The sequence below is a fragment of the Suricata suricatta genome, chromosome 6 (assembly GCF_006229205.1).
Source record: "Suricata suricatta isolate VVHF042 chromosome 6, meerkat_22Aug2017_6uvM2_HiC, whole genome shotgun sequence".
NCBI classification, from domain to species: domain Eukaryota; kingdom Metazoa; phylum Chordata; class Mammalia; order Carnivora; family Herpestidae; genus Suricata; species Suricata suricatta.
The window spans coordinates 92,760,141-92,787,048 of NC_043705.1; the positions used below are offsets into that span (position 1 = coordinate 92,760,141).

At 38.3% G+C, this 26,908-nt stretch overlaps 1 protein-coding gene across 1 annotated transcript in view; it reads right to left on the bottom strand.

Annotated features, from left to right (window-relative positions):
• TENM2 (teneurin transmembrane protein 2) overlaps window positions 1-26,908 on the bottom strand; it is a 1,222,720-nt gene that overhangs the window by 904,612 nt on the left and 291,200 nt on the right. Inside the window, exon 4 of the mRNA XM_029942895.1 lies at window positions 25,281-25,580. Within this exon, the coding sequence (XP_029798755.1) occupies window positions 25,281-25,506 (226 nt within the window). The 5' untranslated portion in view covers window positions 25,507-25,580. The remainder of the gene's footprint in view (window positions 1-25,280; window positions 25,581-26,908) is intronic.

Below are 26,908 nucleotides of genomic sequence, written 5' to 3' on the forward strand. Positions count from 1 at the left end.
TCAGAATGTCATGCCTGGCTCCACTTTAGGGAGCTCCCACAGCTGCTACTTTTGCTTCCCTGTCTTCAGAATTCTGATGCTGAAGTTAATATGTGAGGACATCCTTGTGTAGTGATGGAGACATGGCAGTAGGGCATGCTAGAGTACCATATATTTTTATGTATTTATTTATTCAAGCTGTGTGGCCTTTTTTCCCCCCTTTCCCTTTGCAACTTACCAACCTGAGCCCTCAGACGCTCACACCCACACAATGATCTCAGCAGGCAAGAAGCAAAAGCAAAAGCAAATGCACTTTAGGAAAGAACAGGAAACCGACACTGAAATGGCCATTACTGGGCATTTCAATTTTACCTGTGGTTTCAGCTTCTGCTCAAAGTGCATGCAATGAATGTGGCCTGATTACCTTAATTCAGTGATATTGGCAATAATCACAATGACAGGCAGTGCCTAAGAGATTGCCCTTGACAGCAGAGTCACAGAAATGGAGATATGGAAAATTTCCGTTGAGCACAACACACAAAAGGAATAATGGAGAGAAGCTCAGGGATTCATTTCCTAGTAGAAGGGTAGATGGTGACAGTAGAATTCACTTTGTGATTAACAGTAGGATTGATAAGAGCATCTTTCACTGGTCTCTTCTAGCATTTTCACTCTTTAAAAGAAGAACTGAGACACATAATGACCACAGAGACAGTTTACTGCTGATTTGCTTAGTACAGGAAAAGAAACTTGTAAAAAAATGAGTAAGGATCAAATACGAAAATAAAATCAACTATTCTAAAGGCAAAATACCACAGGGCTATTCCTTGAATAAGAATGAATCTACTGAAAGGATTATTTCAGGTTACATTGTTGACCACTAAAAAGAAGGAGATTTTCTGCCCTTCGTGACCATGCCATTTTAAATTAGGAAAGTCTAGGGGTTCCTGGGTGCCTCAGTTGGTTAAGCATCTGACTTCCACTCAGGTAATGATTTCACGGATTGTGGGTTTGAGCCCCGCACTGGGCTCTGTGCTGACAACTCAGAACCTGGAGCCTGCTTTGGATTCTGTGTTCCCCTCTCTATCGCTCCTGCCCCACTAGCACTCTGTCTCTCTCCCAAAAGTAATAAACATTAAAAAGATGTTTAAATTCAGGAAATCTGCTGAGCTAAGGGGCTTAGAGATGAAAATCAAGGGTTAAGGATATCCCAAGTCATTGATGTAATGGGAAAAATAGCCTAAAAAATCATGAATGGATGATTAGAAGACAGATATAAGAAGACACTGATAATGAGTGTGAAGAAGGGGGGTACATCACCAGATGGTACTCTTAGTTTTTATCAGTTAACTAATTTATTTATTTACTCCGGCATTCTCAGAAAAAACATTTGCCACAATAAAGTACAACTATTTATAGGCTGCTTTACCTCTGGTCTACACAGGTATGAACATCAGAATTCAGAGTGCAATTAGCAGTCGAAATCCATTTGCTCCAGACTTTTCATTGCACTACCTCAAAAAATTATTCAAAAACTTTTAAAAGATGGGAAACTATTAGCTGAGATTAGCTAACTCCACTCAACCTGATACACCTACAGAATTGACTAGAGTTAACTTAAAGAATACACTCAAGAATATACATGTGTGTGAGTTTGTGTAAGTGTGGATATACACTTGTAGCTATGTGTTTTCATAGACATATACACAAGTACATTGAATATGTGTGTATATCCATCCTTAACTGAAAACAATACACAGTGAGCTTCTCCAATCTACCTCTGACCCCCTTTCAGAAAGAAATGAAGAGACACCTCATTGTGAATATGGGATCCAATCTTATCTTCCATTTCATTGGTGGCCTTTAGTCTACATCATTTGAGGCAGGGTCTTGGTCCCAATACTGCAGCCACTTGTATGTGACTCTATATTGGAATGGCCATTTATTTGTATCAGATTTGATATGTCAACTAGAGTTTGGGCAATTTCTCAGTCTGTGATTTTCCACAATTCATTCATTCCTTCCCTCAGCAAGTGTTTATAAACATGCAATAGGTGACAGTCAGTGTTCTATCAGGCCCTAAGGGTATAGTAGTGATTAAGAGACAAAAACAAAAACAAACAACACTCTCTCCAGAAAAAAAAAAAAACCTGTACTATTATGGAGTTTACATTCCTGTAGTATATAGACAAGTACAAAGCATGAAGCTGGATAAAGGGGAATGGGGAGGGGGGGGGATGAGTGGCAAGTGGATTATACGCAGCTTTTCAGTTTTACGGAGTAGGCAGGTCTGTACCCAGGGATGGTCTGCCACTTCAGCTATACCCTCTGGTAGGCTCTTTGTCTTTGTTTTTCCATCGTCTTTGCTTGCGAACAGGAGGTATTGTATAGCTTCTGAAATACTAATAGGAAGGGTCCATTTTTAAGTTGAGTACCACTTGTAAAACCATCATCTCCACTCTGCCAGTTACTGACTTTGTAACAGTTCCCTAAACACTTTCTGCATTACTTTATTAAATGTTCCTCTCAACACCATATTGATCCCATAAGTACCTACATCTGAGCTAAGCTTAATCTCAATTTTGTGAAGATCTCAAAAATCTGCTAACAGAAAATTATGGCATCATATGCAGGTCACCTTACATATTACCACTCAAAGAATAAGACATAGAAAGCCAAGTTAATGGAGAAAAATGATCATGTTCTCTAATTACCTAAGAAATTCTTGGGGCAGACTTGTTAAAAATAGGTTAACAACCATATGGTACCATCTTACCTATTAATTTTGAGAAAATGATAACATCAGGATGCAATCTGATGCTGCCTAGCTTGTAGTAGAATTGCAACAGGACTTAAATTATGGTGGTACTGTAAAATCATAAATGCCATTTGATGAGAAGTTTGATGTTTCAAGAGGCACAAAAGTGTTCATTCTCTTTCACCCATTAGTCCATTTCTAGACACTTACTCTAAATACATATGCACTTGTTTACTGAATTACTTATTTTAGTACAAAACGACAATGGTCTAATTACTTACGATGCAAGGAATGGTCAAGTAAGATTTCATACCACAATCTGGGGTGCGGGATTGGTGATTAAAAAGGGAATCAATGAGGGTATCTAAGTCCGAAGAATAATTTAAAGCAAGGATACAAAAGTATAACTATTCTATGTAAAGATCTATCCACATGGATAAGACCTAAAATAAAAATGGAAATATAAAAACTTGATTTTTAAGAATGAGTCATACATGTGTATATTAATATATAGTAATAGTATACATATAATGTGCATATGATAATAATTTATGTACCAAAATAATTTCCAGTACTAAAATATTATTATTGTTCTAATATTATCACTGCTAAAAATATAATTTTAGTGTTTGATGCAAGAAAATTATTGACCAAGTCTGTGAAATTATATTAGATGGTAATGTCCCACTTTTTGTGAAGTGTGTCATGTCATCTTTAAGATGATATCTATCTCATCTTACATAAAGATTTCAGGGTTCCTAACTATATTAAATCACATATTAAACACATTTTCTCATTTCTCCAAATTCAAGATTTTAATTCTCTTTAATGCCCTATTTTAATTGGAATGTTGCTAAATCCGTTGACAGTCTTACCAACCATTTTAACAGCCTTTTAATTTGTCGTCTAGAAAATTATAACTCTTCATTAACTTTGGGAGACACAGCATTGCAGTTGTGATATATCATTCCTCATTTTATTAACAATCTACTTAATGAAATTCAGTCTTAGAGCAGACGACGGTGATAATGTAAGCACTTGCCCTGGATTTTTTTTTCCTTAACAAAATTAAGAATTTACTGATAAGCATAATAGGAGAACAAACATTCAATTCCTCAGGAGTGCAAGAAGGAAAATCCTAAAGACAGAGATTTTTGAGTCCTCATATGTATAATTAATAACCATAAATTGTTTTCCAAAATGTTCAATGTCTTTACAACGCCCTTTTCCACTATCAGGTAATACTGAAAGGCTATGTCAGTCCCTCAATATTTATAAACATAACCCACTTGACTCAAAACCGGAGGATGACATAATCTGGTAGAGGATCTTGGTGAGCATGAAAATGACAATCAGGGCGGGAAGAAGATGGAGAAGAAAGGAGGGTAAGTCTAGTGGGTCTTTACTCCAAATAGCATTCACCTGCAATTGTCTGTTTAACTACAGTTGTAGTTCTCACTCAGCAGAATTCACAAACTGTGGTATTAGTAATGTGAAATGAAAGACTATATTCGAAGATCTAGCAAGTCAATTGAAGAGCTGCAGCTGAGTCCACACAGAAGCAGAGAGAGGAAGTGTGATCTGAGAGGGATGGGATCTTATCTTAAGGATCATTCATCCCTTCCTTGGCCTCGGTTTAGGAGAAAACTGAGGCTTACAGAGGGTAAGTGACATGTCAAGGTGACAAAGTAAACTAGGGTCAGAGTCCAAGTTAGGGTCAAGGCTTCAGGAGGACAGTGTTGTCCTCTTGCCAGGGTCCTGTCCAGTAGCATAAATGCTCATGGCTCAGCTGCTGAACCCTCCACAAATGTCACACTTTATCCTGCATCACCATGGCAGTGTCACCCCAAAACTAGAAACGATTATTAAAGATAGCTTCAGAGGGAAAAAGCATCTCTCACAGGTTTTTTATTTTCTTTTTGTTCAGGTTTATGCGGTAAACACTGTAACACACCGAGATTAATTTTCACATAAGACATATTTTTCCCATGGGAATCAGACATCATTTCATTTTTTGTTCCTTTCTCATATCATGACACTGCCCTCCCTAGGGATGAGTTGTGGTATAGGTGGAAAGCTGCCCACAGACACATTCAAAATGAGACCCAAAAATCCAGCAAGCCTTGCCTTTGTCTTTTGACTCCATCTTTTCTGTTCTGGGCATTTGTGTGTTTGGGACCAAAATGCAGGAGTTCCTTTTGAGATAAGTCTCAACAATACTTTACTGTTAGGGTAAATGGAAACTAACAGTACAGCAGATTACAAGATGGCCTACAGTATGTACTGTTCATTGTTCTAAGAGTCATTTGATTAAAATACACCACAACCAGACCCCAGTCATATCACTTAACTCTGTGCACAAACTCTTTAAATAATTTAATGCACATTTAGTATATGTGATTTTTGTATATGTTCATGAACATAAATATATAATTTTATTTATGCATTTGCAAATTTATAAATATATACATTTTAATGTGTTTAACATTGCTCTGCCATTTATCTAACATACATATTTAATATGTGTATATTTAGGCACATGTGCATATGTATATAACCATGCACATGTGTATGGTCAATTGAAAAAATTAAGAGTATATTCATGCAGCCATTTCAATTATTGTAGGATTTAGTAATTATGATGTCATTACAAAAAACTTGAGGTCTAAGGTGTAGTCATTTGACCTTTTTAACACCCTTTAACTTGGCTTTAGAGAAATGAGATATAGGATTCCTACAATCATAGCATTTAAAATTGGTTTAAGAAAACATGATTGTAACAATATGGTGCACTATAGCATATGATGTTTGGATATGATTTTAAGGGGAATTTTATTTTAAGAAGTCTTTCCGATTTTTGATGCATGCCTGAAACATTTACAATTATATTAAAATCCAGTTTACTTGTTATTTTTTTCTCTTGGCATTAGCAAAATTTATAAGACTCACAAACTTACTCTGAGGAAATTAGGGTCATGCACAAACATTTATGTAGAATGATGTTATTGAAGCACCATAGTAACCAAAAATACATAAAAACTAAAATTCTATTGGAAAACAAAGATTAAGTAGAAAGGACAGTGTGGATATATCCCCTTGACAATGACATACAATTAATGAAATCTTATTCCAGAAGAATATTTCAAGGAAAAAAAACCATCCATGACATAATAAGTAAAAAGAGCAGAGTACTAAAAGTACACATAATTCCAATTGGAAAACACAGTACATATATGCAGAAGCGGCTGAAAGGCTAGAAAATAAACACACCAAAATGACAATAATGACTGCTGTTGAGACGTAAGATAATAGGTTGTTTTAACTTCCGTCTTTATGTATTTGTCATTGTCGAATTCTTTATAATAGAAATGTTTTTATTAAAAAAATGCAATGCAAGTAATTTAAGAGTCTTCTTAAATTACTCTTAAATTACCCAAAACCCCATGCAGCAGCCTGAGCCTTAACCCCTTCTCAGTGAAGCTAGATTATGTCACCATATTCAAACATCCAGGGTCCCCCAAAGGCTGAGCCAAACCAGGCACTAAATAAAGAAGTCACTATTTTCTAAAAATATAGCGAAACGAAGAGAGACTCTAGACTGAGCATTATATGTTAAATACTCTAATCATTAATAATACAATTAATTCAATTAAAAGGATACTTAATAAAATTAGAATAAATGGGGTTTAAACTAAGCCCCTCTCTAAGGTGCATTCAGGTCCCAGCTTAACAATTATTTACATTTAGTTTAAACTAATTTACTATTATCATTTTTATTAACGTCATCAATTTCTCTGATTCACTTTCACACATTCAAGGGGAATCAACAACACTAATTTTCCAGCCTATAATTTGTACTTAACAACTAAGCGTGGTGTATATCTCTCAGATGAATTTTTTTCTTTTTTTAGTTGTTTCGAGTTCAGTCCTGATCAAATGAATTTCAGAATGCTATTTATTTCTTTCCTAAAACACAAAACCTCCTACTCAAGGGTCACTGTAACTGTATCAAACAAGAAACTAATTAATGTGTTTATTAAGTTTACTCTGAAATAAACACATATATGCAAGAGTGAAAACTCTCCTTTCTCTTTTTCTTCTTTTCAAGCAAGTGCCAGGTGATAGCAACTATATACACAAACACTGCATACTCTAAGGAAGACTTTCTGCAAATATTTTTAAAGGCTCCTTTTGGCTCTGAATAAAGTAATATACTGGGACTGCCACAGGAGCATGAATCGGGCTGTGGGAAGCCATAATCCGAATATGCTAAGAAAATGTAAGCAAAAAATTGCAAATAAAACTGCTTATATTCATGTAACTTGTTTGGCGACAGCCATATAGCATAAGGAAAGCTGCTATAACTCATAACAGCATCTTGTAATAAAACAGCTCTATGCATCCCTCTCAAACTGTTCAGTGCTCAGAACTCATCAGATGGCTGAGTAAGCATTACACTTTGGGACAGTAAATCTGTTTCCAATATGGTGTACATTCACAGATAGGCGCTTTAGTATTCATCCTAAGACACTTCCAGCTAAGTACTCATAAAGAAAGTAATCATATATTTAAATATTGGGATGCTATTTTCTCTGTCTATTTTAGTAGTCTGGTTCACACTAGAGCAAACCTAAATGGATCTTAGGAAACCTTTAGTAAGTTCAACCCTGACTCACAGCATAGAATCTCTACCTATAATGGCCTCTAGGAAACCTTCTCTTTGGCTCCCATAATACTGTGTGCTTCTGTGTACCATGGTAGTTTCTGTGTGGTACTAACATAATATGGCTCTTTTTATCTCTGTGGATTTCCTGAGAGCATGAACTGTACCTTTTCCATGTCTGTATTTCTAGCTCCTAAAAAAAAAACCAGAGACAAAGTCAGCCATTGCTAAGTGTTTGATGATTGACTCAATGATTCCCCATGGTTTAAACTCACTAGTCTGGATCTGAGGTCCTGAATCCTTTCCACAGCCTTAAGGTTTTCAAGCTGTTTACAGATGTTCATTTTTCTCAGGGTTTTATCCTGGTTTGAGCTATGGAAGAGACTGCTTCTGTTCTGCTATCAGGGAGATGGAGAATGGCTATCTTACATGTCTCAGGTAAGAGACACAAAATGGGAGACTTATTAGGGGAGACAGGAACATTCGCTCAGAAAACTGATTTTTTAAATTTAAACTTCTTCCATACAGATAAAGATTTAAACCCCTACACAGTTAGAGCCTTTAGAACTCTAGGAAATTTTACAGGTAAGTTTACTGAGTGGTTAGATTGATGTCAGGTGAGTATAAGCAGGAATGTACACATCTCCCTGCCCCCGCTCTCACCTCCAGGGCGGCTTCCCTCGGTCTTACTTTTGCATGTCTGCTTCCAGGTTAGGAACCGTAGAACACTGTGATCTCAACATTAAGTCTACTCCATGGCAGATTTCTCTCTCAGGAAAACAATACTGCAGGCAGAGCTTGATGGCATATTTACAAGCGGGACTCAGTGAGACGTGGGCCCCAAGAAATACTGCTTCACCACTCAATGGTAACTGGAATTCATAGGGGAAGGCATTAGCCTTGGACGGACGGAGAATGGCTCTGGTGAGGTGTGAGGCCAGAGGAGACAGGGTACCCTCTGAGACCTAGAAGATTTCTGGTTTGGGAAGCTCCTGGGCTGAGTCTTCTGGGCTGGACCATCCCCCAGGATGTCGCTGTTAACAAATGAATGTGATGGAGCACATGACATTTTGAAGAGAGCTGTGGGGTTTACAAAGTAAGCCTCATAGGTATTTTACCCAGCACAACAATTTGGTGATAACAAATACTGCTTACGAAGAATATCTTCATTAATAAATGTCACCCCACTAATCAAAGTTTGGAGTAGCTACTAGGATGCGGACTGTACACGGGAGTATACTTTTCCCCAGCGAGTCTTGTCCTGCCTGGAATCACGTGGCTCACCATCATCCAGCATAAGCTTGAAGCAGTGTCTTCCTGCTTCAAATTCTGTCCTGAACTGCTGAGCAGCTAGAAAATCTGAGTTGCTAGAAATCTGTGCAAGGGAACAAGTGAAGCAGGAGGCAGGAGGTGAAGAGATGGGTGCTTGGCTTTCTCTGGAGGCAGGGACTCTGACTTGCTCTGATTCACCCTATCTATTCACATAGGAAACTGCAGGAGAGAAACACAAGGATGATGAATTTGAGGTAAGGATGGGTGAAGACACATCAAGGGGCTGGAGGTTGCAGCAGTCAGAGAATGGTCCCGCCCATCACTTAACAGGGTTGAGGAGGTGAGAGCTATCTCCTCTGGGCTCAGAAAAAGGAAAGAAAATACTAAAAGAAAAAAAACGTGAGGAAATAAGGAGAGCTAAAAAACACAATTTTGGTGTTTAAATAATACTTGCATGAATAATGCAGAGTAAAGGACAGAATTTCCAGCTCTTGTCTCCTACTTTACCCTTGTTAAATAGAAAGACTCTTTGCTCAGTGTAAACTCAACTTTGTGACTTTAGGGGAAAGAATAATGAACTTGACCAGTAGGTGATTTAGCTGGATGTATTCTGCACCAGAATCCTAAATCTAAACCCAGAAGCTTATGTGATCTTGGTGACCTCAGAAGCTCTCTAAACCTCAGTTTCCTTACCTGTCAAATGAGTGGTTTGAAACAGATCATCCCTATGGTCTGTCTGGTTCTGATATTTTATGTTCACAGCACTTTTGAGGGAGTTACCATACCCTCATCATCCATGGTTTCCAGAGAAATAGCATCTGTCACATCAATGACACAGCATTTGTATCCTTCCCTTTATTTTTCTTCTGCTAAGGTGTTTTAATCCTGACAGTATAATAGAATAAATCACAGCCATCAGAGATGGGAGTGACACTGGCCACACACATTCGAGATAAACAGTCAAAAATCACTCACCCATGCTTTCCCCTTTGCCCACAGCCTCTGCTGTCTGACAACACTAAGGTTGAACTATGATTTCCATCTGGCTGCTCAGATCTGAGCACCAAAATAACCCTCGACATTGTCTTAATAGCTGTAATGACACTCTACTTTCTAGCAACCTCTCTGTCCAGACCATCTCAATATTTGGATTTGATTTCCTCCCTCCAGCAAGTGTTGAGGGAAGTATGGTTGTTATATACTCAATCAACAAACATTACTTAGCACCTACAAATAGCAGCACTAAAGGTAGATTGTTTAGGTTTGATTTTCTTTCCACCACTTATGTACAAGCTGTCTGCCCTTGGGAAGAGAAACTAACCCTTCAAAACCTTGGCTGTCCTTAAGCATAGTGATGATTTTTACTTATAAACCTCCTAGGTATGAGGCACATAGTAATTGTTTAGTAACTTTAGCTATTAACATTAGTGTTATAACTCCTTTGTCTCTATCTTAGACAAGACAAGGAGATTATTACAGTGGTATAGAATTGCAGAAATAGATGAAGCTGATAAAGAGTTTCAGAAAGACAGAGTTCTCAGAATAACTGGCCTGGGGGCTAATAAGTCATATAAATGGATAATTTTCAAGATAAACTTTTATCCCTTTGCTCTGTTTTGGCAATACTTAGCTTTGCTGGCATTCCTGCTTCTATCTGTTAAAAATCTGTAAATGAGAAGCTATGATATTCCATACAACCAGCGATAGATATGTTTGTGTAAGACAGAGGGTATTTTGGTCTTAGAAAAAAGAGGATTTTTCCCTCTGAAGAAAAAAGGACTGTGACATATCTGAATTAAACCACCTTTAAAAAGCCAAGGAATCACTGTCCATTAAGGATGACCGAGGAGCAAGAAGGCAGTAATACTGTGCTTTCCGAGGGAAGTGGCATGGGCAGGAAGCTAGCAGAGGATGCATGGTTTAAGATAAAGCAAGAAAGGACTGGGCCCACTGTTCTGATCTGAAAATCAGGACTTACGGATAAGGGCCATGATCTGCATGCAACATGCCTTCTTCGTGCTCTGCAAGACATCCACTGCTCATATCTGTAACTCTTAGCAAGTTCGGTTCAAGGAGTGAGCTTATTGCATTCAGTGTATAAATGAACTTAGAGACTCCAAGCTTCTGTCAGATACACTTGAACAACCTCTAGGAATTGGGAAGCTGTTTCCCCTTAAAGTATTCCTGGAAGACTTTTACCTGTTTTTCCCGCTTACACCTTCCTTAGCATTTGTTTCCCACTGAGAAGTCAGGGACTTCTTTGTACCTTAATGATATTCTATTGTTCTCCAGCTGAAAATCCTCAAATAAATTCCCACTGTCCCCTTAGCTCTGATTATCATGATCTCTGTATTTCAGTCTTTTCACTTTTAAGATGGTGGTGATACTGAATTGATACATGTAAGGTCACTGAAGAATACCTGGTATTTCAAAAGTATGCAATGAGGGGCGCCTGGGTGGCTCAGTTGGTTAAGCGTCTGACTTTGGCTTAGGTCATGATCTCATGGTTCATGGGTTTGAGCCCTGCATCAGGCTCTGTGCTGATGGCTTGGAGCCTCTCCCTCTCTCCCTCTCTCTCTGCGCCTCCTCTACTCATGTTCTCTCTCTCTCTCTCTCTTTCTCTCTCTCTCTCTCTCAAAAATAAACATTAAAAAAGTACGCAATGAGAAATATTATCATTTAAAAAAAACAACAAAACTATATGAAAGAAAACTCCTTATGTTCATTTCATCCTGGACGCAGCCCCTTTATAAAATGTGCTGAACTCCTGCCATAATGTGCTGAATCCATCTAATTCTGTTAAAGACTGAAAGCAAGCAGCTTACAGTATTAAGCTGCTACATAATTAAACATTCTATGATGCATCATTCTCTTGAGATGTAAACTGAGGTTGAACAAAAGCAAGTTGTTCACACATATATTAATTCTATTTCTTACAGCTTTCAGATCAAGCCATTTCAGTTTCCTGGAAAGAGTTAATAAAAGACTTTATAAAGGTCTTTGAAATCTGAAGCTGAAATTATAGCATATACTATTATTACTGTTTTTGTTACTTACCCAGAAAACAAGTAAGACGTATGCTTAGAGGATATAAAAAAGAAACAAAATGCATGTTGGCTTTCACTCAGAGTTTGGCTAAAAATACATTCCAACACGCAGTGCACATGCATGTCCTAGAAAGCTCTCATGACATGGGGGGCAGCCAAGAGGTGGCTCTGGCTTTGTTTGGCAACAAAGATCACTCGATCATGCAGAGAGAGTAGGGGGTCTGGCAAAGTCAGCTTTGAGTAAAAAAAACAAAACAAAAAACGTGCCTTATGATGTTCCTTCCCAATCGATTGTGGCCAAACTGAAATAACACAGATGCCCTATGAGGAAGTAGAAAGGGAGTAGGGGAGGATGTGGGGAGAACTTTGGGACCAGATGTGATCCCTCCATATTCTAACATATGATGGGAACCGCTGATCAACAAACATCTATTAAATGTCTCTGTGAAGGGCACTCTAGCTGGTACTAAAGGGGATGGAAAGATGAATGAGGCAGTGTCTTCATCTTCAAGGAACTGAAAGGGTACATTTACAGTTTGCTATTCTGCACAGAGATCTTACATGATGGCTTCCAAAGGGGAAAAAGCAGTATCAGGTTTCCTAGGCATGTAGTGAGGAATCGTACATGAACTAAATCCAACAACAAAAACAACCAACCATGGAACTCTATATTTTTGCAACTTTCATATAAATCTAAAAGTATTCTAAAATTAAAGGTTTACTGATTTAAAAAAAAAAACCTAACGAGCCAAACAGAAATCACAATGTTTTTTACGTAAAACAAAATAAAAACAAATCAGAAATATTCTAAAATTTAGTAAATCTGTAACACAAGCTCAGCACCTTCTTGTTAAATCAACCATTTTCCAATGAAGATGTCTTTTGATGGCAGCTTTGGGAGCTACGTCTCCCAGATAGACAGTCTTCTCTTGGCCCACACAGTGTATCTCAAAACGATTTAGCTGCCAAAGGTCTTAACCCACTTTGCCATGAGAGCAGAGGCTGAGAAGAATTCCTGTGAATAAGTACTTTGGGAAATGATTCAAAGGAGTAGTGACGGACAGGGTGAAAAAGGACAGGAGGAAGAGTCAGTATAAGGAAGAGTGATAAACTTGGTCACTCCTGTGGGTACCTGGTGATGATGCTGCTGGAATTTTCCAAGGAGCCTTAGGCTGTGCTTCTTAGGATGAAGGAGAGAACCATTTATCATCAGTTTTCTATCCGTTGGCTTCTGAACCCATTGATCAAGGTGGCCCCACAGGTGCTGATTCTGGGATTGCTTACACATGACTGTCTTACTTTTTAAGGGCATTCAGCAACTTACTGTCAGAAAATTTCGGGGTTGGGAAAAAAGCCAGCATGTTGTGTAAAGCTTACTTAAAGTGCTCCAAGAGGACATTACAGCAACATTTAAAACCTGAGGATTTTATGGAAGAAACATCCAGATTTCTCATTTTCTTGAAAAGTTGTGACATCTAGAACACCAGACTTGAATTCTTCAAAGGCACCCAACTGCTAGAACCGAAAAGCACTGCCTGGATGTGCATAATTCAAATCGGGACTGTCTCCACCATGAAACACAGTTGAAAGCTCAGCTTCCTTCATTCCTTGATTTTGCTGGCATTCTCCTATGAATGTTGGACTTTTCATCCTTATGTGAACTATTCCTGGACTTACTATTCACAGTGAAAAGCAAGTAAGGACCTACCATTAACACTCTTTCTTCACTGGCTTTATCTTTCAAAATAAACATAATTTGATTGTGTTTCTTCCAATAGTAGGTTTCAAATCATCATTACTACTTTGATGTTGAAGATGTTAAATCCATTGATATAACTAGTTGATTATGTGCTATATGCCAAGCCAGATGCTCAAATTAAATCCTTGCTTTTAACGTTTAACAGAATGTCAGATAAGAAGTAGAAAGGCTAAAAGAATCCATCCACTTGGTTCTTGTGACTCAGAACCAAGAGGTGGACACTGGCAACCAAGGGCCCATAGTACCCGGTACACAATGAGCAAATAGTTGCTCATTACTGGTTTGGAAATACTGTGTAATGAGCTCCTAGAGACATGGTATTTATTAAGCAAAATCCTCTAAGAATTAGGAAGCTCTACTAAAGCTAGAATTATGGGCTTTTGAGTGAAAAGTGAAATTCCAAGTCACTATGCTAAGCATGAGTCCCTGTATGTTTGTAATGCTATCAGTTACCAAGAAAATGGTTAAACTCTATATAGAGTTTGTCCAGTTACACTCAACACTTTGAGATATTTATATAAAAATATTGATACCTGAGTACAACCCTCCAATGATTTATATTTAATTAGTCCTGGGCAGGGCTTGGGCATAGGAACTTTTCAGAACTCCCCAGAAGAGTCTAATGAGCTGCCCCCTGATGTAGAGACAGAAACGGCAGGGGACTGTGGCCACAGTCACTGTCCCCTCACTGATCAGCTAAGACAACTCAGCACTCTGCTGTAGCCTCCCTGCCATTCTATCTCTGGGTTTGTGAAGCAGAAAGTGTTAAGTGGGTCATCTCCAGGCAGGGCTTTTGCATCACATACAAATAGGGGTCAGAGTGTAAACATTAACTGAATTCTCACTGTGAACTAAGAAGAATTTGAACCCAAGGCGGTCAGGTGAACAGAGGTCTTTTTAAAGTAGATAGTGTCACCTAAATTTGCAGTCATTTTGAGAAGACTTTGTTTGGGCTATGGATATTCACCCTGAAGTTGACTGGATTTTCTTTTTTTTGTGGACATTAAAAGTAGTATTTCTTCCTTCTATCAATGTTCCAGCAAACAGATCCATTGACACATATTTAATCCACTGGAATTACTCTCTACATAAATTAAACATTTTATGTTCAAAGTGCTATAAATAAATTCTGTGCTTTAATTCCCATATGTGAAGTGGACTTTAACTGTACAAGGACGGACTGAGAAACACGTATTATACAGTCAAGGTAGCTGGAGACGTGGGGGGATTTAAAAGGAAGTGCTTCAAACTATTTTTAAAATAAAATGCGTCCCACTGGGAGAGCAACTGCCCAATGCCTACTATTCATAAATCAGGGTGAACAAAGAGAAGCCTCACATTTTGTGGCTCTGGCCAAAGAAAAAGACCTAAAAAGGAAGGAGGATAACAGTGTCAGCTGGGAATACAACAGAGCCCATCTGATTTGCTCTGTTTTTGTTTTGTTTTATTTTGTTTTGTTTCTCATTCCCAAAAAGATCATTCTATCTCAGAAAAAAAAAAATGCATTAAAGATAATGCTCATTCTAACTTTGGGAAAATACTCCAAATATTATAAAAGGCTGTTGGACATTATTAAACAAGTCTGTGTTACACTAATTTTTAATATTTTTGCGCACACTCAGTATTTGTTCTGATTTCTCCCAGCAGAGATTTATTACTAAAGTAGATCTGACTTGAGGTTGAGTGGAAAGGAAAGCAGTCAGTGCAGGAGGAATATTGAGTATCTTGGTGCAAGGGAGTTTGGCTGCAGCAGAGAGAGAGAGGGCCTGTGAGATATGCATGCCAATTAAGGTGCTCAAGAAATGAACATGAATTCATTTAGGGTACACACCAGCCTCCTCCTCTTCATAGGTCCCTGGGGGTGCTTCTAGAATTGCCAGAGCTGAAAATTAAATTATAAACCTAAAACATGACACTGAAAATGTAATGTCTCCTTTGATAATATCAGTGTGATGATTCATCAGTGGGTGGGGCAGCACCCTCCGGGGCCCAGACTGTAAGGCCTGGTGAGCCTGGCACTGGCAATCACTCCAGCTCTCCCAGCAGTTTCTCTAAAGCTTCCAGGCGAAATTATATCCTGTCACAGATCACATTGCACCAAAGGTCTCCTACACATATGACACAGTAGGTCCCCACAGAGGCATAACTGCAACATGTGGCACTGGCCTGGAAAAGCTGATAGTGTTACTGGATCAGCAGTACTCACGAACAGCAGATGTTAGTGCAATTCAGTATGTGTGTGTCAGAGTGCATTGCAGACAACTCTTGCAAGCTGGCATTTCACAATGTGGGATTTGATATTGTCATGCTGGACAGACACACAACTCACGTGTTCTAAGTTCCTTTTCTGAACCGTGCTTTAAATTATTTCCCTTGGAACAGGAAATAAGCACTAATAAGAATAAATTCTCTTGTAGTTTCATCCATGAGTCACAGCACAAAACTGCATAGCACTTTGTTTATCTCCCTATTCACAGGAGTCAGAAATCCACGTGCCAGGTGTGCTGAGTCACCCGTACAGAGGATAATAGTAATAATAACAGCTCGTGAAGGGCCACCAGAGTTCAGAAGGGGGAGGTTTCACCAAAGAGGTGGTCCATACATTAAGCCTTGTGTGACGAAAAGATCTGGAATAGGCAGATACTCTACGAAGAAGAAATGGACATAGGAAGGTACACACTATTTTTGCTATCCCTAGAGCTTTTGGGGGGCTGGGTATATAAAGTCAATGACTGAAGAGGAGAACGGATATGAGACAAAAGGCAGGAGATGTGGCCTGTGGCAAGTGGGAACATGAATGGACTGGCTGCAGGCACTCAATTCAAAATTTCTAAAGCACTCTATAAGCCCAGCTAAATATATCTAGGGGCTAAGTATGCCTGTGTGCATTAACTTTGTGATCTCTGATTTAGGGGTTAAAAAGGAGGCCAATTCTGAGTAGGGGAGTGGGAAAAAAAACTAGTACTGTTTTATTTATTTATGCCTGGAACTGTCAGTCAAGTTTGGACTGAGTAAAGGATGCAAAGTAAGTTTTTCTTTTTCCTCACTCTCTTTGGAGTATTGTCGTCTTCTTTTTAGTGTACATCGATTAGCTGTGTTCCTATGTGAGCTTCTTATTTCTTTTGCTGTACCTTTTTCCTGGATGATCACATTGAGTCCCATGAAAATTATTAGCTGCCAACTCCTAAATCTCTATCCATCTCAAATCTCTCACCAGAATTTAGAGCTGTACATTCACCTGCCTATTAGGCATCTACACATGCATGTCCTAAGGGCACCTCCAACTCAAAAGGTCCACAGTTGCACATACTAACTTTGCCCACAAACCATCTCATCCTCTGTTTAAAAACTCCAGTGATCAGTACTAACATTTGGACAGTTGCCATAACTAGACACTTTAGTCCTTGAATCTTCTCTCCCTCACCTTGCTTGTCCCATCAGTTGCCAGAAAGTACTGATCCTACATTCTAAACATCCTCAGCTTTGCTAGTCAAATTACCAGTTAGCATGAATAAAATTCACATCCACTTGCACACATACGCATACCCTCACACACGTGCTATGAGTTTTTGATTTGTTCAACCAACCATAGAGAACGAACAAGGTATTGTAGTCATGTGGAAAAGGGGTAGATAATGCAAAATGTTTTTTTCTGTATTTTACTTGCCCTGTGTTCATATGAGGTGGTCTGTTGCTGATGCTACTCTTTGCATAGGCAGGCACCTAAAAAGGCTGAGGGGGAAAAAATCCAAATTCTTGTAACAGTGTTCAATTTTTATGCTTAGCTTTATGTAACCACTCCAGGAGAATTTGAACTAACAATCTATACACTTACATTTAAGGGCTTATTTACAAACATTGACCTTTCCTGGCTCTTTAAGTAAACTCAACATCAAAAAGGTAATATTCTCTTTGCAAGAGAAGAAAGCAGTCAGTGCCCAAGAGTCCCAGAACAATAAGGCTGCCTCTACTTTTACAGTGTCCGAAAAAGTCAACAATCTTTGTGGCACAACGTTTTTCAAACGATTTCCTTTATTCCAGTTCAGACTACTAAACTCTCTTGCCTTAGTGAAACACACTCTCCTAATCTACCTCACTGAGCAAGTTGTCTCCCTGTAATAAACTCTATAAACAGATGCCAGCATTAATTCCCCCAAAAGCCTTTTTGATCCAGTTTAACCCTACCACTCCAGCTCATTAGCCCCCACTTCACATTCAGCTAATCTGAACTTTTAGATTCTTGGAACGACCAAACCTGTCATATTTGGACTTTGCATATGCCTTATCTTTTGGCTGAAAACTCCTTTTTGCCACTCTGATCATAATACTCTTTATCCTTCAAGTGTATGAAAGGATGTCACAATTTCGGACATTTTTGAAGCACAATTCTGGGTTAGATGGCTCTCCTGAAGCACACACTATTTTCTCTTGTGGTGATTATCAGAAGTACCTAGTTACATGTCTATTATATCTTTCTTCTTCAAAATTGCCAAGTTTTGTGTGGTTACAGTTTATGTTTGGTGTATTCATTGCTATATTCTATAACCTAACAGAGTTTCCCCATGGGTGGCCCAAAATATATTTGAATTAATTTAGGTAGAAGGGCAAAAACAGGGCGGTGTTTTAGAAATTTAATACTATCTATGATACAAAAAAAAAGTGTCAGGAAAAGGACTAAGGAAAGGAGGCAATCTGAATGGTGAAGTTGTTTTCCAGTCTTGAACTGTTGGAAGCTTAATATGGAATGAAGAACTTAGACAAAAAGATAAGAAAAAAAAAAACCTACCATAATTGGGTGAACATCAATATAAAGAAAAAATATATAGAGTCTTCTTGGAAGACCAAAATGTAAGAGTTATGAAACCAGTTCCCAAAAGCTATGATATAAAAATGGAAACAGATTTTAATGAAAAGACGGTTAAGTTTATTACTAGACTATATCAAAAGACATACTACAGGATCATTTAGACAAGTAGAAATGGAGGTTGGAATGACCATTTATCTTAGACTTGAGCATCAGAGGTTAGGCAGCATTTGTAATGAGGCCAGTTAGTACTCCTTACCCACTTCTGATATCAGAAACTGTCTTTCCTATTTGGAATTCATTCCACCAGTTTTAGGAGGCACTTACCATGAACTATCTCCAACCACAAAGTAGGCCTAAGTCTAAGACATGGACAAGTAAAGTCAGAGGGATAAAGGCATCAGAATGTGCCTCATTTATCTGAATCTCTTTCAGTGACATTACAGAAGGTAGAGAATAGGAGAGTAGGATTATCATCAGACATCTTCAAATAAATATCTCCAAAGAATAAAGCCAAGTACAGAGAATGTGAAATAAGAGATGGCACGTGTAAGCATTGTTAGATTCTCCAGTGATATAAGACAAAGAATCATATTTTTTGCATAAGCTCATTTCAGTTGGAATATTATCTTACTTTCACTTGCACCTGAAAAAGCCTTGCAGAGTAGAAACAGTGAAGGTTGAAATTATATGAACTAGACTGTTATCGAGAAAATGCCATGGAAAAGAAAGAGTGGAGGGCAAGGGTGAAAGTGGAGAATTACGACAGAAAAAGAGCAAAAAAAAAAAAAAAGAAATAACAATTCAGAGAAAGTTAGATCTAAAGCTGAATGCAGAGTTGACAATACAGAATTGCTTAAAGGATAATAATTGGACAAACAGAAAGATTATAGTTTGAAAAATATAGATTTAATACTAGAAGAGCAGTAACTACAACAAAGCAAATCAAGAGACTGAAGACAAGGACTCCAAATTATTACCCATGGAGTGATAAGAACAGATTAATTTTCTCCAGAGTTTATATGGATAAAGTCTTCTCTTAATTAACCCAGCCCTAAAGTTTACATTTACTTATATGCCATAAAATGAAAATTGTTTTAAAAAAGTGTGTATCCAATGACACTGCCTTAGAGCATTTTTCTTTGTTTCTTTTCGTTTTTTTACTTGTAAAATTGTTTGACTAGCAACTCTTACAGTGTGTTGGCATCAGCTGACAGTTGTTAGATGGTATCTTTCCTTCCTTTCTAAAAATAAGGAAATAATGTGTGAGTTATGTTCATCTTTGGTAGCAAAAGGTATGGCACAAAGAGAGTCAAACATTATCAATAACTGGAAGAAAATTTCTGGATTTGAAGCTGTCAGAGTTTTTGTAAGTCATAAAAAACAAATCTCAGGCGAAAAACATTTCTCTTGCATGAAATATTACAAGAGGCAGAGAGCAGACGATGGCCCCTTTTTTGGCAACAGGCTTAATATGACAATAATGATAACCACCAACATTTATTCGGCACCTATTAAAATACAGGCAGCATCCACAGCATGATCAATGAAATATCATTAAAAAAAAGATCCCAATGATCCCAATAACTATAAGGGTGGGAACTTTAAAGAGGAGGGAAATGAGATTTAGAGAGTCCATGCTCTAAAACTGAATCAAGTTCACACTAATAGAACCCATCAGTACTGGGATACAGTTGAACTCTTGGTCTGCATTCTTAACTGCTACCCCTTATGCCTCTCAAAGGAAGCAAAAAGGATTCAAGTTAGCCAGCAAGAAGGCAATGGATCATATTTCTCTGAAAGGTTATAGATTCTCTTTTCCTAAAAATAAATAAATAAATAAAAATTCAACAACACAGCCAAAGAATGAGGCAGCATGTTATTCTCAGCTATGTTTATGAAAAAAAGTTCTGTCTAGAGGTGGGAGAGTAAATGAATAAATTAAAAGCAGTCTTCTCAAGGTTCTTTTTTACCTTCAGATATTGACCTGACAAACTTTTGAACTTCACTAAAACTTAAGAGATATTTTTTTTTAGGTAAAGGGCTAAGGTTTTCAAAACAATCTTTTTAACTGTTGCTTTGGGTGCAGTGGAAAAATAACTATTTTAAGACAATAGTATAGGCAGAATTGCACAGGTTTCCCGAGTATCTCAACAACACTTATATACATTGGTTGAATGAATTCAGAAAACACTTTAGCTTACTAGTTAGTTTTTAACTCATTAACAAAGGCTAAATTTATGCTATGCCGAATTAGAGAGTAAAATATATTGCCCAAATTATTTTAAAGATCACAAGAATGAAAATTCGCTTATAAAATACCAAAATCAAACCTAGCCTAAAATGTCTGTGTGTGTGTGTGTCTTTATGTATTTATTATATGCATCAAAGGGTAGGTGAGAGTGATTTCTGTGCTAGAACTGATTGAGAGAACTGATGGAAGCATATTTTCCAAAATCCAATCTTTCCCCAGTTCTTTCTTCAACCTTGACCCAAAGAGACAGCCCGAGGTGCAGAGAAAGAATTCAATCTTGGCCCCCCTCTCAGGAGACTTGAGAGCTACTAACTGGAAAGAAAGGCTTTTTGAGCCACGAGGAGCCTGGCTGAACTCTCCGGCCCACTGGGCCTTGCCTAGCGCTGAAACCAGTCAGTTCTGCTTACCTGAGCAATATCATTTAGATAGCAACACCTTTCTTGGTTAGTGTTCCAGGTTGAGAGGTTGTGCGAATAGGTGATGACTAAGGGGAGGGCCAGGAATCGGTGTTGACCGCCTAGCACATTCTGCCAGCAGTAACTTTTTCCTACTGCGGTGGTGGAGAGCTAGCGTAGGTGGCACGCGGCAGGGAGTTTGGGACAGCTGTGGAAATGGAGGCGAATGGGTGAGAATAGGAATATAGAACATCAGTGCTGGGGCTCCTGCGCAGTGTACACTCAACCAACGTTAGCAGCTGTAGTTCCTGTAGTAAGAAATGTTTAAGGGTGTTGATATTTAAAAGTTTTATAAGCTGAACTTCATAGCCTTTGACTTAGGCTTTAATGTCTTGTTTTTGTTGATTTATTTACTTATTTGGGAGGTGATCAAACATAGTGGCTCAAGTTCCAAACACAGCCCTTGAATCCAACTTCCTGGATTTAAAACCTATCTTCATCAATTCCTACATTTGTGACCTTGGATTAATTTATTTAACCTCTCCATGCCTCAGTTTCCTTATTCACGAAATAGGAAATACTAATAGAACCCACTTTACAATATTGTTTTGAACAATGCCTGAATATAAGCAAAATGCTCAGACTGACACGTAACATTTAAAAAGTGCTCAGTAAACCTTAGCCATTATTCTTTTGTTGTTCTTGTTGGTTGTGTTTAATACACCTGAAAATGGTGTACTTATCCCTGTGAGACATAGAATTTGGACCAGAGTCACAGGCACATAAATGTGCAAAGCACAGTTCGAGTCTAACTTTAGGCTCCCAAGCCAGGGGGAGTGTCTTCTGTGTCATGCTGCTCTACACCCTAACTTCAGGGTCCCAACAAACAAGCTCAGACAATCTGCCTGGGCACTTGGCTGACCTTCATTATTCAAAGTGGCATCCATTTCACAGGTTAGACTGGGGCTAGGTCTAACCAGGGATCAGACCACTGGTCACTTTTGTCAGGTGCATTAACTCTCAGACCACTAAGGTGCTATTCAGTGCAGAGTCATTTACTAATTACTAATTACTCCAATGGCCACAGACCTAAGGTCAACAATTTTCACCCTTCACACCAGGAGGATCCAGAATAATAGGGGCCAGGCAGGTAATTTGCATTCTCTCTTTAGGAGCAGAGGATGCTTCTGTGCTGAAAGCACGCAAAGAAGGTATAATTTGATGGGAGCTTCCATAAGCTTCTCATGGGAACACCTATCCTATCTCTCCTGCTGGGATCTGGCAGCTTCTCACATTTGATACCTGCAGACACTTGCAGGGGAACTGGACAGGGTCTGACCCTGGCACCACAGCACTTTTACTAGCTGGCAATTCTTTTCCACTCTGTGCATCAGAAGAGTCATCCAACTGTGTTTGCAAACTTGCTTCAATGTGAGAAGCATGTTTGTTTTATGATCAGTGTCCTGGGTTTTAAATAAGAATACCACAAGAAGAGATGATCTCGCCATGGTCCTTGCTAATGTATTTCTAGGCTAATAAGTTCTGAAATGATTCTGCTCTTTGATTTCATGAATAAGAAAATAAAATGGGAAATGCATGACATTAAAAAATTATTGTTATTGCCGAGAGTAAAATGTATTTTAACCCTCTCTGTAGTGGCTAGGTTTCACGTTGAATGTGATGCTTGCCAGATTGTATCTCCTGTTCTTCCTCTCCTTAAATATGTGCTTATTTACTTCCTGAGTTCAATTTTAGAACCCATCAAAGTAGATCCACTCAGACTCTGACTACATTTTCATGCATAAATTCATAGATGTCTTCAGAAGGAATTGCACTTGCATATGCAAATACTTTCCAATGCCTTTTCATTTCTACTTTTGGCCTGCACAGTTTTTAATTCATGCAAACACATTACACAAACAAATATGGGCTCAATAACAACACACGGCATGTGTGAATTGTTAATTGCAAAGCTATGAGTTTGATATGGCCAAGCAACTTCCATTATTATCAATGGAGAGGAACAAGATTAAACAAGAATAAAGGTATATTTGAACATAAAATCCCAAGAATTTGATTTCATTTTATGTAAATATTAATAAGGGAAAAGGTGACAGGACAATCCACAATTCAACAATAATCTAGGATCTACAGCTCAGTGCACAATGATCCAGAAACCGAGATGCACCTTTAATGAGACTTAGGGAAAAAGGGTCTACATTTCAGCATAGAATTATAAGAAACAAGAATGTACACAGTAACATTGTAAATAAAACCAAAAATGTAGAAGAAAATGAAAGGCTTTCAACCATGCTGAATGTGCATTACCTTTTAGAATATTTGGGTTTTGTATTAGTGATGCTCTTGGAAATAACAAATAAGGGTCCTATTATTTTATACTGGAAATTTTAATACTCCCATAATTAATTAAGCTGTGATTCTCCATATTTTCCCCCAATTCACACTCATGCACTTTGAGGTCAGAAGAGAACTTAGTGAAGCAAAACATTTGTTGAAGTCACTCACAGATCAAAGACATGTGATGCATAGCAATTTTCAAGTAACTCTCCCCTGTTTGAAGTGTATTTTATTTACATGAAGGTGACAGAATATGAGAATGTAGATTAAGTAAAAATTGTATCTTGCATTGCATTGAAAATATAATTTTAATTGTTTCTTTGCTGAATTTTTAAATATTCTTTTAAATGTAAAAATTGGAGGTAGGCTGAACTGGGAGCATATGAGAACATGTTTTTTAGAATAAACCCTGGATTACATATGTGTGTATTCATGTACGTATGTAGGTATGTATATGTGTATGAGTATATATGAGTAACAGAGAAAATACATATGCATGGTGTTTTCTACCAGGAATAGAATTTGAAGCTGCTATCTACTGAATGTTTGTGACACCCCCCCCCCAAATTCTTATACTGAAACCTAATCCCCAATGGTGTTTGGAGGTGGGGCTTTTGGGAGGTGATTGAATCATGAGGGTACAACCCTTATGAATGGGCTTAGTGCCCTCATAAAAGATGACCCAGAGAACTCCCCCTGCCCTCTTCAGCTGTGTGAGAATACAGGAAAAGATAGCTGTCAATGAACCAGGAAGCTAGCTCTCACCAGACAACTAAATATGCTAGCACATTTATCTTGGACTTCACAGCCTCCAGAACTATACAAAATAAATTTCTAATGTTTATAAGCTACCAGTTTATGATATTTTGTTACAGCAGCCCAAAAGAACTAAGACAAAAACACTCATGAGGAGTTAAATTAGCCGTAATAGTCACTAACAGGAGCATGAAACACGAAATGAAGAATTGATGTTATAAACAATGATGCTATAACCTAGCAGGCAGGGCCTCCGCCCTGGGCAGCAGTTGAGTGAACCTCCCCAGCGCATTCACTATATTTTTGTGCATTCACTTGTAATTTTGCTAAGCTGTTAATGTAAATCGTACACAACAAGGCTGGTACACAAAGCACAAGACATCGAGCTAGTGAGTCAATGTAGCCATACTGCCTCTCAGCACTGTTTATGCTTTAGTCTACATGTCCATACATTTACAGCAACCCCTGACAAGTGATGACAAACTTCCTCATGGATATTGGATAGGAAGAGAATGCCAACTGTTAGCACTGGAGAAAAATATTCTTCTCCCTTAAGAAATAAAAAATACTTTAAGAAAAATAAGTTTTGGTATAAGTAGCAGGGAGAATTACATCTGTGGAATTGGTTAAATAACATAAATCAGTTCACCTATGCTCTGACACACAGAAAGACAAATGCATAACTCAAAATTAACACCACAATTTGAGGTGGAAAAAATTATATATTACACAGGATAGGGGAGGTTCAGATATGTTGTAATCAATTTACCACTTGTTCAAACAGAATCTGAGAAGCTCAATATGTATAACAGTAGAAATTTGAGCTCTTGGAGGCTTGTACGTGGGGTTCAAAGGAAGAAAAACAGTTTAAAAAAACCACAACTAATTTTCTTCAGGACAGGGATTCAGAATCGGCTCAGGGCTACCCCTTATGGAGCCAATGGTTCGCTATACCTTATTATATCTATCAAAACCTGGTATTGTGCGGCTCCAAAGCAACCACCAAATTGTCAAGGGATACAGTGTCCAGGACAAATAAAGGACTTGTGTAATTCCCACAGGATTCTGATATGGGTCGATGAAAGGATTGTTCTCTTACACTAAACTCTTAACGGGGAGATGATGCTGGCAGGCTTTGCTTCCGGTTTTTACCAACCTCAGTGATTGATGCACAGTGGTACAAGTCAAAAATGCAAGGCAGCTCAGAGCAAGTCAGTGGCGTCAGCTCCACTTACCTTGTCTTGGAAACTCATCTGACTCCCGGTGAACAAGGTCTGTGACTCGGTTTCCGTAGTGCATTCTGCTGTCGTGGTCATAGGCCTTCAGAGTCTCACTGGAGCTGTAGGACTTTTGCGTGGGCACACGGCAGTCTTCACTGTCCAGGGAGGAACTTGTGTAGCGGCACTCTTTGCCACACCGTCCCCTGGTCAGAGAGCGATGTCGCCTGTCCTTTACGTCCATTATTCCAGATCTAGCAGAGAGCCGATGCTTTCAGAAAAGTGAGGGCAAAGTTTTGGTACTTTTCACTTGGTCACCTAAAAACATCAAAGGAAAACAATAAGACTGTGATTATAAGAAATGCTGCCTTCAGTTTTGACTCATGCTCTGACTCAGATAAAACATAAAAAGGAAATGTGGTTAGACTGCACAATCTCTTTTTGTAAATGCTTAATGTGCACTTAAATAATCAGCCTAAGTAGAATGGCTTGATACTGTAAATTAATTATTTTTCTGTTTAATACATTTTGAGAAAAAAAGAGTAGTAAAATAACTCATGTTTTGATTTTCCTGTATGAATATAGATGACATGATAAGTCTGTCACTACTGCCAGATTTTACTATGAAGCAGTTCAAAGCAAAACTGATTTTACCCATCTTTAATTATTCTTTTTTTGCTAAAGAGGGGTTGGGATAAAGCAAATATCAACATGAAATAAATAAAAGTAAAAAAAAGGTGTAAAGGCATTAATACATGCTCCTGAAGTTTTGCAATGGCACCAGGGTACATTTGACTAATATGAAATTGCCTAGTCAGGTCTGGAAAAAGGTAACAAAAGCCATTCTTCACATGCAAAATACTCCTCTGATTTCTTTAATGAATCTTCAGCAAACTCCTAATCAGTTTTCTTTGCTTTGCAAAACTGTGTCTTGAACACACTTGGTCCCTCTCTTCTCTAGTCACCTACCAACAGAGATCCTGCTCACAAGAGGTCTAATTGATACAACCATCTGATCATCAACCTAAGCCTCAACATGTCATCCTCTTCATTGCTGGGATATCTGCTGCTAGAAAGAAAAATGGGGAAGAAGACTGAATGCAATAGATAAGGTGATGAGAAGGACCTCTTTAACATATGAACTGGCAACCAGAAAGCCCCTCAGTCTGTCACTTGACACCCTTAGCCTGAAAGTATATGCCAAATGTCCTCAGAAAACACTAGCCTTCTGCCTAGCAAATATGACAAAATCATTTAGATGCCTCCAAGTTTCAAATGATAGGCTCTTACTGATTTCATTGGCCATGCAAAATAGCATGGACCATAGGGTGAGGGCCTGGACAGAATGGACAAATACGAAATTTAATTAAAATGGGAAATACAGCTCAGAGCCAGCATAATGATTTTTCTCCAGGCTACTGTTGCTCACTGTCTCAATATGTTAGAAAATATTCAGTGAACAGATCTATAGTTTTGAACCCCCCTGCTCTTCTTTGGCTATGTACCACATTGTAATGCGATGCCTATTTATACCACAGAACTAGCCTATGCACACAGTAATGTACATGGCATCTGTCCCAGGACAGCAGAAGCCAAGTTATCCTTCTTTTGTCTTTTTACACTAAGAGTCCCTTTCAGATCTCATG